The sequence below is a fragment of the Periophthalmus magnuspinnatus genome, chromosome 22 (assembly GCF_009829125.3).
Source record: "Periophthalmus magnuspinnatus isolate fPerMag1 chromosome 22, fPerMag1.2.pri, whole genome shotgun sequence".
NCBI classification, from domain to species: domain Eukaryota; kingdom Metazoa; phylum Chordata; class Actinopteri; order Gobiiformes; family Gobiidae; genus Periophthalmus; species Periophthalmus magnuspinnatus.
Genome location: NC_047147.1, coordinates 17,868,251 through 17,881,557, shown reverse-complemented (window position 1 = coordinate 17,881,557; position 13,307 = coordinate 17,868,251). Strand labels below are relative to the sequence as shown.

At 40.0% G+C, this 13,307-nt stretch overlaps 1 protein-coding gene across 1 annotated transcript; it reads right to left on the bottom strand.

Moving 5' to 3' along the window:
* Window positions 1-18: 18 nt before the first annotated feature.
* On the bottom strand, window positions 19-3,628 carry LOC117390098 (photoreceptor outer segment membrane glycoprotein 2-like). Its single transcript, XM_033987748.2, has 4 exons — window positions 3,549-3,628; window positions 2,304-3,116; window positions 1,356-1,602; window positions 19-291 (listed from the first exon to the last, which is right to left on the bottom strand). Exons 2-4 carry the CDS (start codon window positions 2,882-2,884, stop codon window positions 19-21), a joined length of 1,101 nt encoding a protein of 366 aa, XP_033843639.1. The 5' UTR covers window positions 2,885-3,116; window positions 3,549-3,628.
* Window positions 3,629-13,307: the final 9,679 nt, after the last annotated feature.

The following is a 13,307-nucleotide window of genomic DNA, read 5'->3' as shown; positions in this document are numbered from 1 at the left end:
TCTGTTCTGGGACACTGGTCAGCTGGTCACTGGCTGTTGTTTTGGTGGCACATTGTCCGGGCCGTAGGTAGCTTTGGAGGTACAGGGCACATTGATGTTGGGGTCTCCGTTGTTGGCCGTGTCCACCTGGTTGCACTTGCCCAGGTTCTTGATGATGTTGAGGTTGGTCCGAGCCGTCTCCATGAAGCTGTTCTCCAGAAGCCAGCCGTCAGACTCTGAGTCTGGGTCCCCCTGCCTCAGTACGTTCTCCAGAGCCGTCTGGAGGTAACGCACTCCTGTCAGCACGGAAAGCTACAGCGAGACAAACATGTTCCATTTGATATTACGCAGTTATTGTTTTTTGGTGAATATATCTAAATGTATCAATGTATACTATTTATTTTAATCATTATAAGTGTAAAAACAAATCTCTTTTTATCATGCAAGCAATTCAAAGTCTTCTGTAACAATGCTATGTTTATTTTACAGAGACTAGTTGACTCAAGTGTTTAACCCTTAGTATGGACCTAGAAATACACAGACTAGGCACTTTATATTTTATTTCATTCACAAGTATGTAGGCTAGTCTTGTTTGCCAATGTGACAATAGCAATGCTGCTAATGTGTCTTTCAACGATTCACTCCCATTATTATTATTTTAAGTCATAAAAATAATATTCAGCCATAGCCTGCACGCAACAGCTTCCAAGATAATTTCAGAGGCCCTAAGCTGAATTTGTCTCTGGGGCCCGCCTAGTGGATGTCTCCTGGCTCAGCTATTGGTGATTCACATTTAACAACATTATGACTCTGCTCTCATCACCTTGACAAATTGTTTTTGTATTTATGTGACCAACATCAGACTAAAAACATCCACAATGTTACAGCTACTATAGTCACAAGAACAGCAGACAAACATATAAGGAGGGTCAAGATTTTTTAAATTATAGATTTTTTTTCTTCATTTTAATGTTTTCCAGCTGGTGACAGTGGGCTTTAATTTACATTATCCTTGCACTGGTGAACATATAGCTGCCCTCACCTCTGCCCGGCTCAAACAAGCAGCAGATATTTTGCTACAAACAAATGTAATTGTTTTAGAGGGACATTTAGACTGCTGTAAACATACATGCCCAGTAAAACTTGATATATTATTTTCAATATCAATGTATGGGCTCTTGGGTGCCCCCTGGTGGCCTAAGCAGCTGCTTAGTCTGCTTATAGGCTGGTCAGGCCCTGTATGTATCTATACTCTCTGGTGAAGGGTCCATCACTTCCTTGTCTCCATGAAAAATGCTTTGTCTTTAATGTTCCACAGTTCAGTGTCTGTCTCCATTGGTATTTCTTTAGTACAAAAAAGTAGCGCACATGCTCACCTCAAAGACCCAGATGACGAGCACGGTGAGGCCGATGGACTGCATGATGTGCGTATAGTGGTCGAGCAGCGCGTGTCTGCAGCCCCGGGGCCACAGGTTGAGCTGCTCGGTCACGTGGTCGTAGTTGTAGTGCGCGGAGTTGTTGCTGATCTGGCTCTGAATGCACGGCCTCGGAGAGTTCACGTTACAGCAGCTGAAGGGAACGCCGTCCTGCAGGTACTTCCCCTCCACGTTACTCCTCAGGCGGCTACAGAAGAAGAAGTCCAGTGCGTAAAAGACACAATGCAAAAAAAATGGAACAAAATGGAACACAATACCCTGCTCTATTTGGCTTATCCTGAGTTTGTAGCCTATTTTGTTACAATTTGGCCCCTATTTATTATAAGATAGACCAAAAGGCCATTTATAGTTGATACTAGGACAGGGGTAAGTTGAGCCACCCATTACATCTTGAACATTTGATTACAATTTGACATTATATTTTAAAGAGTATTTATTTTTATCATGTCCAAAAGCAGGCTATCATACTGCAACAATGCTGTTTTACTCAGAGCAACACCTTTTTGTGATATTGATTGGTCATTTTTGTCACTTTGGGAGAACTTTCCCCCAAGTCTCTTCTAAGTAGTGCACTTCAGTTTAAGTTAAAGGTGCAATATTTAGGAAACTATACCCATGTGGTACAAAATAGACCACATAACTATGGTAACACTATTTGAGACCTAAAATATTTCAAATTGGCCAAAGGTGTTGTTTTCTCTGCAGTAGCAATGAATATTTCTGTGTCCTTGGGCAAGACACTTCTCCGTATCGCCCCAGTGTTTGTGTAGTATAATGTAGGAATGAGAGAAAGAGTGAATGTATGCATGAGTTTTCTTTTCTATTATGTTGCTATTTTTATCTACTTTTTCAGTTTGACCACAACTCCCACAATGCACCAGAACTTACTCCACCACCTCCTTGTGGGACATGTCCAGGTAGCGGTTACTGATCCACTGGATTTGAGACCAGTCTTTGTACCCATTATTCCCACAACACTGAAACTCTATCTGCAACATGTCCACCGTCCTCTTCAGAAAACACCGCCCGGGCGTGTCTGTATCTTTGTAGAACTTCAGAGCCGCTGCCAACCCGAGGTCCAGGGACTCCTCTAACTCCCCCCGCATACTATAGCACATCAGCGCCCCCACCAGGATGCAGGAGGTAAAGAAAAACGTACACACGATGTAGGGGAGCATGATCAACTTCCAGCGTAGGAATTTGCTTGTATCCACGCAATCGTAGCAAATTTTCCCACCCAGAAAGTTGATGGCGCAAGCGATAAATCCGACAGCTATAAGCATATTTGGTACATACTGGATATCCCTCTCTGCCATCAGCTCTTTCCTCTTGTTGATCTCCACTTTGAGGAATAGTCCCAGGCTGAAAAGGATAGCTCCTGTTATAACTGATATCCAATTGAGAATCCATAGTATCTGGGCAAGCTTGTCCCGTTTGGTTTTGGTAAATTTCACCGGCAAAACAGCCATCGCCTTTAAATCCGGAGAGAGATTATAAGTGGGACATAGGTGAAGGAGGTGAGCGAAGAAGGTTATCTCTGCAGTCCGTACACAACAAGGGGTCGAGAAAGGGGGGGTTGGTAGTACGATTCTCTATACAGGTGTAAGAAGCTTAGCCCATTGTCGAAATCTTGGATTATGAATATGATAGGTATGGGCCAACTTCATACATGATCATCATCCAGCCATTTTGTTTTTGGGCCTTGAAAGAAAATTAAAACACACATTTTAGCATCATACAATCTGGTTGTTTTTCAATGTTAAACTGTATTTACAACATAGCACTTTCATCATCAGTACAGTACTTTTTTTTATTTTCTCATAATATAAGGATAAGGTACACTATGTAACATTTCTGATGGAAGGTCTGCCATCTTCTAGTTTCCGTGGAGATGGTTTAGCTTTACCTGGAATGTCTTACGGTATGGCATTAAACATATATATTTAGCATTTATTCAATTATACATGTTTTAACTGCTCAGAGCTATGTTGAAAAAAACATTCTTTGTTACAGTGACCTCTCCACAGATCTGACCTGTAACTTACCTGCTTGTCTAGATACATACATTTCATGCCTTTGTCTGTGGAACTAAACATACTGCAGTATTACATTACCAATAGTGTCTTTACATACCTTTAATGAGCCATCTTCGAAATAAGGTCATGTCGACTCACTTTACATGTTTTCTTGATAGAATTTTGTCGTATAGGAGCAGATAGTTACGAAATACATGTGGTGTAGAGTGGCAGTCAACACATTGGAGCTCCGGAGTAGTATCCCAATCCTGAACCTCCTCCTAATCCGCCCTAATCATTAATCTGGACAGACCCATGCAGGGATTTAGGCCCACCTTATGCTGTCCAAGAAAGCCTCTGCGTTGTCCCTGGTGTTTTCATCAATGTGGAGCTGGAATCAAAGGTTAGCTTAACTTTATGGCGGATTTTAACAAGTTTAAACTGTGTCTGTGAAGCTATATGGAATTATAAAAGTTACATAATTTTTCTTTTTTCAACAGATGCTACTGTAAAGTATTTGTTTTGTTTTGCGGGTTCCAAAAATAGCATTATGGACTAGACTGCGAAATCCAGACACAATGCAGCAGGGATACAGTTATTTCCTTTCTTTAAGTGGCTCGTGTTAAACCTATCACCTTCTACACTTCTTTTCTTTCACTTCTTTCTTGGTTACTTTAAATTCCTTACCTTATTTTTGTACGAGCCGATATAGAAACAGAGCACACAGCCAATCAACCAGTGAAATGGTAACCGTGAGTGAGATTAGTGGATTAACATGTTCTAAAGTAGCTTGTGAGAGAAGAGAACGCTTCGTGTGGTTACTGGGGCAGTCAGCAAATCCAGGCAGACTACAACAACAAGGAGGCCACAGGTTAAACTTGAGAGACGCAGAGAGATTGCAACTCTAGAGGTAAGAACTGATTGAGTAATTTCATTTTCTGACATGGGTTCTTAAGGTTTTTGCAAATGTACAAGTCTGTTGCATAAGCCGTCGATCTAATACCACTGACGAAACTTAAAGGTGGACTGTGTAACTTTTGGAGGTGGTTCTGGCATTAGCTTGTCTCCATTGTGATAGCAGAATAAAATTTAAATCTATATATTGTTTTACTATGGAACCTACCCGGATGATTGAGGGATTACACAGACATCTTCATGGTCATGTTCCACATTATGGCATTAAACATGTCTATTTCCATGGACACAAGCAGATCAATTTAGAAGTCAGATCTGTGGAGAGACGACTCCACTCACACATCACAAATTCTCACTTGACTGGTGAAAAACCATAATTAATATTTACCACTGGCATTATCTCACCGGATACTTAGACAAAAACAGTACATACTTTTTTATCTTAATATATGAAAGGATAAGGTACACTATGTAACATTTCGGATAGAGGGTCTGCCACCTTCTTGTTTCCATGGAGATGATTTATCTTTACCTGAATATCCAACATTATAGCATTAAACATATATAACTTCTCAAAACCTTGAAAAATCTTGAAAAAACATTCATTCTTACTTTGCATGGTGTCACCTCTCCACAGATCTGACCTGTAACTTAACCATAAAAACATCATAACATTGCTGAAGTTATTTTGTGTGCCTGTAAGTTGTATCATTGTTAATGCAGATGTAATATATCACTTTTTCATTTGCTATAGAATGTTTCAGGCTGGAGCTGTGCACTGAAACATGATGTTGGATTTGGAGGGCCAGTGGACAGACCTGCTGGCCTCGAACAACATAATGAGCATCGTTCGAGGACTGAGGAAGATCACAGAGAATGGTACGCGTCATGACAAAAGTGTTTGAGAATGATAATAAAACAATGATAATGAAATGCAGAGATGAAGAGTAGCCAAAAATTGTGGCATTACTTCAAAATAATATAACTCAAGTAGAATTACAAAGTAGTGGTCCAAGAAATTACTCAAGTAAGTGGCAAAAAGTATTTGAGAAAACTACTACTCAAGTAAGAGTAATTTAAAGATTAGCTGTCGAGGCGTAACATCTGATTTATAATTTAAGGTTAATTTAATTTGAAGGACAAAACATTAAATAATGTACAACCTGATATTTTCAGAGGATAAACACAAAAATGAGCCAAAATAAATCACATCTGAAGGAGCAATTTCACGATTTGAACATTTGTGTGACTTGTAGACTTACTCAGAGTAGTAAGAGTAACCAAAACTTTTACTGAAATAAGAGTACTGTTACCTCAATAAAAATATTACTCCAGTAGGAATACTTTTCTTCTCCTTACTCAAGTAGGAGTTAGGAGTAGAAAAGTACTCTGAAAAGTACAATGTCTTTAAAAAGTTACTCAAGTAAATATGACTGAGTACTATCCACCTGTGCTAAGATGATTTTTTTTTTTTGCATCCCAGATCAAGCTGACGTAGATGAAACCCTGTCATCCTTTTCTTGTTGGCTGCAAAGGACCTCAGAGTTCACAAAGAAGGAGTTACTGAGCCTCTGTAAGCGAACATTAAAACACACACATTTACCTTTACAGTGTGTAAAACCGCTCACGTTATTGCAGGTTTTAGCCGCTGCCAGGGCCTGTGGATGTTCTTGAACCACTACTCCTCTCGCAGAGTCCACCACCTGCTGCAGAAGCTGAGGAACCTGCTCACACTGGTCCAATGGGCAAGAAGGAAGCTCCACTCTGGACACTATCAGCATGGTACACAGCTATGGGATATAACTAGTCTTTTTAAAGGAGGTACATGGTGGTTTGAGTGTTTAGCACCGAGTTCAATTCTAGAAGTGATTTTGTGTTTTTGTGTTCACATTTCCACACACCCATCAAAACTGTGTTGAACTGGGACTAAACTTAGACTAGACCAGTACTAAACCAGGACTAGAAAAGGACCAAACCAAGTCTACATCAGGGCTAAACCAGGATCAAACCAGAACCAAAGCAGGACAAGTCTGAATTGGTTTTGTCGTGATACTACAATTTCAACAAACAGATTCCATTACCACAATGATAATTAAATCGTAGTACTTTGTTTACTATGTGGCCTTATATCTGGACGTATACTAGTCTTTGTGGTCTTATACTTGTTCTGATACAGCTCAAGTTCATTCTAAAGCTATTCAGTAAAGGTTAATTTCTGTCTTGTGAATGTGACTTTTTTAGTATCAATACTTGCTTAAATGAATATCTAGTTTCAATACTAGCTCTAGTATCTGATTTTTGGTCCCTGTGACAACCCTAGTCTGACTGCAGTATTTTGATTTCTTGTGCAGATTGCAAAGACAGTCCCTCAAATGCGAAGCGTAACTGCTGGACTCGAGAGCACAGAGATTTGAAACAGCACCTGTGGCTGGGTCGTCTGGTGGAGTGGTGGAGCCTCATGGGACTCCTGCCCAAGCGCCCAGGTAAAAACAAACAAACCTCTCTGAAATATTACAAGTAAAATGTTGAATCTTTTTTCTAGAGGCACAAGGGGAAAAGCAAATCTCTCACATGTGGAAACAAATGAGCCAGAGTCAGCACAAATCTGGGTAAGAGCTAGTTTAGTTTATTTGGGATTATTTGGTGGTGAAGAAGAGGAGGGGATGGAGAGGCTGGCTGAAAGGAGAGGGTAGATGGTGAATGTGAATTGCTGGAGAAATGAGTCGATGAGAGGCCAGAGGAAGTGCGAGCCTGCACCTAGTTGAGAATATACACTTAAAATATTCAGTGTTTTTAAAATGTGTAGTTTTTTCATGTTTTAAAGACCATGAATCTGACTGTTGCTGTCTTTAAAATGTGAATAACAGAACTAGTTAATTTTAAACAGTTTTGCAGTGGTCCAAACTTATTCCTCACTTTCCTAACGTGTTTGTAGCATGCTAATTATTCACAACAACTAGCACGATAATAGCAAACTTCTTGGTTCTTGGAGGTAGGGCTGGGCGATATGGTGATAAAAATGTAATCGTGATCTCATCCTTTTGACAGTATGAAATTTGGGTAAAATCACCACATCGTGATTCCCTGCTTTTCTGTTTAATGCTGCTCTATAATCAACAATAGACACTTTCCACCTCCCACTCCTCCTATTGGTTATCTTCCATCATGCATCACAGTGAAGAGTAAACTTTCAGAAACAGAAGATACCTTTAGTACCTTAAAACTGCATAAAGGATACTAAAAAAAACTGAAGAGATCAAATTTAAATTATGATCTGGCTCTAAGAAAATCATCATATGAATTTTTTTGGCATTTCATCCACCCCGAATTGGAGGATAAAACACATTAGATGCAGACAGCACACAGCAGTCTCATTTTGACCCTAAGATCTGCATTTACGATGAATCTACACCGGGGCAAGACTTTTTTTTTACTTTATTAGATCTACCTGAAATAGCGCCCGGTAATCTCATTGTTAGCGTCACACACTTCTATGTTTAGCAAGTCTCAATACTAACCCTAATGCAAATTTTGAGGCATAATAAATATTAAAACAACACCACAAACTGAAGTATTCCACATATCAAAATAATTGGGTAGTCTTTATATTAATTAATTTGAATTTTAATAGGCTGTTTATTTTATGGTTTATGATTTTAATAAAAGTCACTATTGAGTACAGCCCCTTTAACTTTCTCTTTCTTCTTATCCTCCACCAGATTGATGGATAATAAAACGCAGAGATGCAGTACGCTCATCCAAGGCTTGGTGGCCCATCTCGCCAAACAACATGGCTGCCTGTGGTCCCCTGAAAGCAGTGGACAACAATGCTACCCTCCCCCTAGTCTGAAGGCGTCACTGAAGCTGGTGCTAGTCCCTTATGTGGATACTCAGTCTGTCCAGGCCATTGTATCCATTCTGTCTCTGCTTTCTCAATACTATTCAACTATCCCATTTGATTTAACACAACTTAACCAAAATGCCTTCCAGATCATGTACTTCATCCTGGACATTGCCAAGATTTTACAGTGCAGAAATGACCTCTTTAAGTCGTTCTGCAGCACATTCGCTATTCCATCCAGTTTTTCGCTACAAATTAGAGCTTTTTGGATGCTCGATCACAGTCAAATCAAGGTATTAAAATACAAATTTGGATATGATAATGTAGTACCTCTTTGCTCATCAGTGCCGACTTGTAGTGTTTGTAATTTCCTGGAGTTGACACTAATAGCGCATTTAAGTTGATGATGAAATGAAGTTGAAAACACTCAAATCTGCCTATTAAATGAATCAAGTCACTTTTGAAAAATATCTAAAGTACAATCTAGGCAACTGACATCTCACTTTCTGCTTGAAATGTGTTGCTTTGTCTGTGGAGACGGCTATGGAGCTGTTCCTAAGCCCGCGGGTCGCTCTACCCCAGTTTTCATGGCAGCATCGTTGCATCATCAGATCTTTGCTGTCGAGGAAGGAGCATCACATGGCGTTACGGTATATGTGTTTGACGAGCCCTGCCATGGAGAGTGTGGAAGATGTGAAGCTTTGTATGGAGGTGTGGTTGCAAAACAGGTACAAATAATTCAAATCTACTGTTTTTATTAAAGGAGCACTATGCAACTTTCCTAGTGGAGTGTTCACCATCTGCTTGTCTCTATGGGGATGTTATTGCTTTGCCTGGTATGTCTCACAGTATGGCATTAAACTAGTGTTGTCACGATACTAAAACTTCAGACTCGATTTTGATACAAAGGGATAGTCTTAATACTCAATACTGATTCTGATACAACGATGATAATAAAAAACACTTCAACATCACAATACTTTTTTTATATCCCCATATTGATACCTCCTCAAATGAGTGTCTACTTTCGATTCTAGTTTTATCGATTACTATTTGAGTTTTGATACATTTGACAACCCTACATTAAACATATTTATCTTACAGTTACTCTTTAGCAGTTTTTATTCCTCAAAAATACCTTGAAAAACATGCATTCTTACTGTGAGTGGACATGCCTCTCCATAGATCTGACTTGTAACTTGACTTGGGGGCATCTTTTGATTGTCCCCGTGTGGATAGATAATTTTTTACCATTCTACAAAACACCTCAGACAAAGCAACAGCATCTTCATGGAAATGAGTAGGTAGGAAAGGTTACATAGTGCCCCTTTATAAAGTAAAGTTATGTAATGCTTTTTTATAGTTGTGTGTCTGAAGCATGGGCCTTGGTCAAAAGAAACAACCCAGAAAATGAGGATATAGTGGCGAACTATTTAAAGGCCTGTAAAGAGTTTGGTCTAAGCGCAGAGGCAGCCAAGTACCTCCCCCCAGGTTATAAAGTAAGTACATTGCAAATATACTGCACTACTACTGAAATGCCATGTACTAGGTATTTATGTGCTGTAGTTGGGTTTTGTCAACAAGTTTGTCACACATCTTTTTTCAGGTTCAAAGTGAAAATTATATTGAAGTAGCTGCATTGCATTTAACAGGTATGGATTATGGGGGCAAAATGTATAAGTCATATAATTCCATTTCAATTACTTAAAAGTCTTCTATTACGTGGAATTTACTCTTGTGAACAGAATGTTTTCAGTTTGAGAGAAGACCTCAGCCCACATATGCAGGGATTGTGTGTCAGACATGACTCAATGAAAAGATATAACTGTTTGTATGTTTTTGATGAGGAAACAACATTATAACATAGATCAGAAAATAGCCTCATATGGGCCCTTTAATGTGTGTAAAATCATGACAAGAATTACTATTTTTGTCTGTTGTCTTTGAAATGAAACTTGTAATATATCACATTAGTATTTGTTTGACTTGCATAGAGGCATATACAGTATTTCAGTGAATACTTTACTGCTCCGTAGACTCTGCCCCTTGCCCACTGTCGGCCACTCTGTACCGAGCTCAGAGGAAGAGAGCGCTGTCTTCTGAGGAGCTTCTACAGCTCTTCATTCAGGCTGTGACTTCACTGAGATCGCCTCCTACCTGCATGCTTAGGTACTGCATTACACAAAACAGGCATGTTACAGGACTATATCATGGCTCACATTTCTCACTCTTCTATCCAGGGAGGTCACTTGGGCTCAGCGTGAACAGAGGGAGGCCAAGGCTGAGAGCACAGAGGTGTTCCTGTCCACTGAAGTTCAATACCTCCGCTCCCCCAGTCCATCCATAATCGAACCCAGATCTGATGACTGTAATGTATGCACTATTCTCTCCTATCTCTCCTAATTTTTGGAGTTATGTGGTTTTCAAATGATCCTAAAATCCTATCAACAATTCATATTGTAACAAATAATTTATCTAACACATTATGCTGAAATGTTCCAGGAGGAATGGAAACTATATGTATATGTTGACCTTTACCTTATGTGTACTTAAGGATTGATTGACTACTAAAGACAGCAGTGTTTATTATGTGTTATATGCACAGCCAATATGACCATTATTATATTATGTTATAATCTTGATATTTTTTCTTAATCTTTCATACAGCATGCCAATAATCCAGGTCACCAGTTCTCCTGCACCTCTCCAGCACCTGTCCCCAGCAGACGGCACGTGTCCTTCTCCTCTGTCTCCTCTTTGTCCCCCATAAGAAAAGATCAGACCTTCTCATACGAGTCCACTGTGACGCTACAACAGATATCTGCTCTTCTAATCGACGACCAAGAGGAGGAAGAGTTGAGTCAAGTCTCCTTAACGACTGAAGTTTTCCCGGAGTACCATGATTGGACACTAGAGGGCTCTGGTGTCCCTGTCATGGAGCACTCACATACTCCACACAGGTACTGAAAGCACCATTTGAAATGAGCTATGTTTACGTGGACACCCAAATCTGATCATTATCTGATTTCTGGTGTTATCAGATTACTGAAATGCCATGTAAACAGTTACATCTGATGTGAGTAATCTGATTTCTTTCTGATTGGCTGTGTTTACATGCGCACTCAAAATTAATATCACATTTTTGGAGTTCTAAGGTTATTTAAATGGCATGTATAAAGCCAAATCATATAATTTCTTTCTGATCATGAAAATTATGCAAAAAAGTCAAACTAATGGGGCAAAGACAAAATGAAAGAGAAAATGCTGAAGATTAAAATATTTATTTTTAAATTTATTGTACTTCCAAATACAACAGTTACTCTAAAATTCATTGTTTAATTCAGTGGTCCCCAACCTTTTTTGCACCACGGACCGGTACAATGTAGGTTTTATTTTCACGGACCGGCCTTCTATGCGTGGCAGATAAATGTGGTTAAAATAAGTTAAGTGCATAAAAAATACAACTCACCGCTGCATCAGTGGGAGCCCTGCACTTGTTTCTTCTTTCCTTCTTGCTCATGTTTGTTTCTTTCAAAAAAACTCTTTTACTCTTTTAATCTCAGGTGCTTAGTCTCCATGAGCCAAAGTAGTTTTGAAGGTTTCATTGCCTCATTTGCTTTTCTCTGCATATTACACAGAGCGGACTCTGCGCTGAGACTCACCTGTAGAGACAAACCCATATTTTAAGTAGGACTCCTGGTGTTGTCTGTTAAATTGATCTTTCTTTTTCTTGGAGGTCGTACTCTCCTCTTCTGGTTCCTCAGTTGACCTTTTCCCCTTTGTTAAAAAGCTCTCCAAAGACTTTTGTTTTGGCTCATTTTCACTCGCTTGTGGCTCTATTTTTGTGCGTTGTGTCTGATGTGTTATACGTGATACGTCATCGCAGAGACAAGAGCAGATCTAGCACAGATATAATAAACTCACCACTACATCAGATATATGTCTGTGGTGTTTTCCTATCAGGATTTTCATTTCAGGGGAGATCCGTCTTCTCCAGGGCCGAAGGGTCGCTCTTCCTCCGGGGTTTAACTCCCTGTTCTTAACCTCAAAGTTGTTTGGAGTGTGGTTCGAGCTCAAAGACCCCAGTCTGTTGCTCCAGAGTTGGTGGCTTTATTATCTGTACTGCACTGTAATTACACATCACTTCTGCTCTAACTCACACACTGTCTTTGTCCAAGTGCATCTGTAGACTCTCACACTCGCCGCTTCTCCGTGGGTTGAACCACACTATGCGCCACATGCACGCGCACGTCACCTCTCACTCACGCTCACGCACCACACTGAACTAAAGCACATAGGAGCTAGACACACATCTCACAACACTACGGACGAGTAGTTATTAGTGCGTCATGAGGGACGGCCGAAAGTTACGTCGGAGAAGATGCGGTCGCTGATAAATTATTTACTGTTTTTGTGTGGCCCGGTAGCAAACGCGTAACGGACCGGTACCGGTCCCCGGCCCTGTGGTTGGGGACCACTGGTTTAATTCACACATGTCACCAGTTGTTGATCAGATTTATTTTTTGCATGTACACACCAGAAATCTGATTACATTTTTCTAGTTATCTGCTCTATACTGGTCATGTAAATATTTGTGCACATAAACAATTATAATAATAATTATTTTTTTCTGTTAAAATTGTAGGAGCAGGTTCTACAGCACTGATTGTATTTCAGATCTTCCATCACTTCCTGAGGAGATTGCTCAGACACCAACCAAGTCAGAAGAACCCAAAGACAGTAGTTTTGTTGTATTTCAAGAACCAGGCATTTCCAAAGGTTTGCTGCAAGATGAACTTCAGAAGGTGCATACAAGCAACACATGGAAACTACAGTTTAACATATTTAGATATATTCTGCCTTGTTTTCTCAATACTGACCTTCAGTTGATGCCCTAGGTGTTGCCCTAGCATTTATCTTGACAAGAATCTATCAAAATGAGGTACAGGCCTTTTAACTTGTTGCTTCTTTGAACTTCATCAGGTAGAACATGAGCTGGTGCCACCTGCAGACTTAGTGTCTGTTATACAGTCTGTGGTAGTGTCCAGTGAAACCTCCACTAACCTCCAGCCAAATGTTGAGGACCAAACTGCTCCAGAGGACAGGCCTGTGGATGGAGTC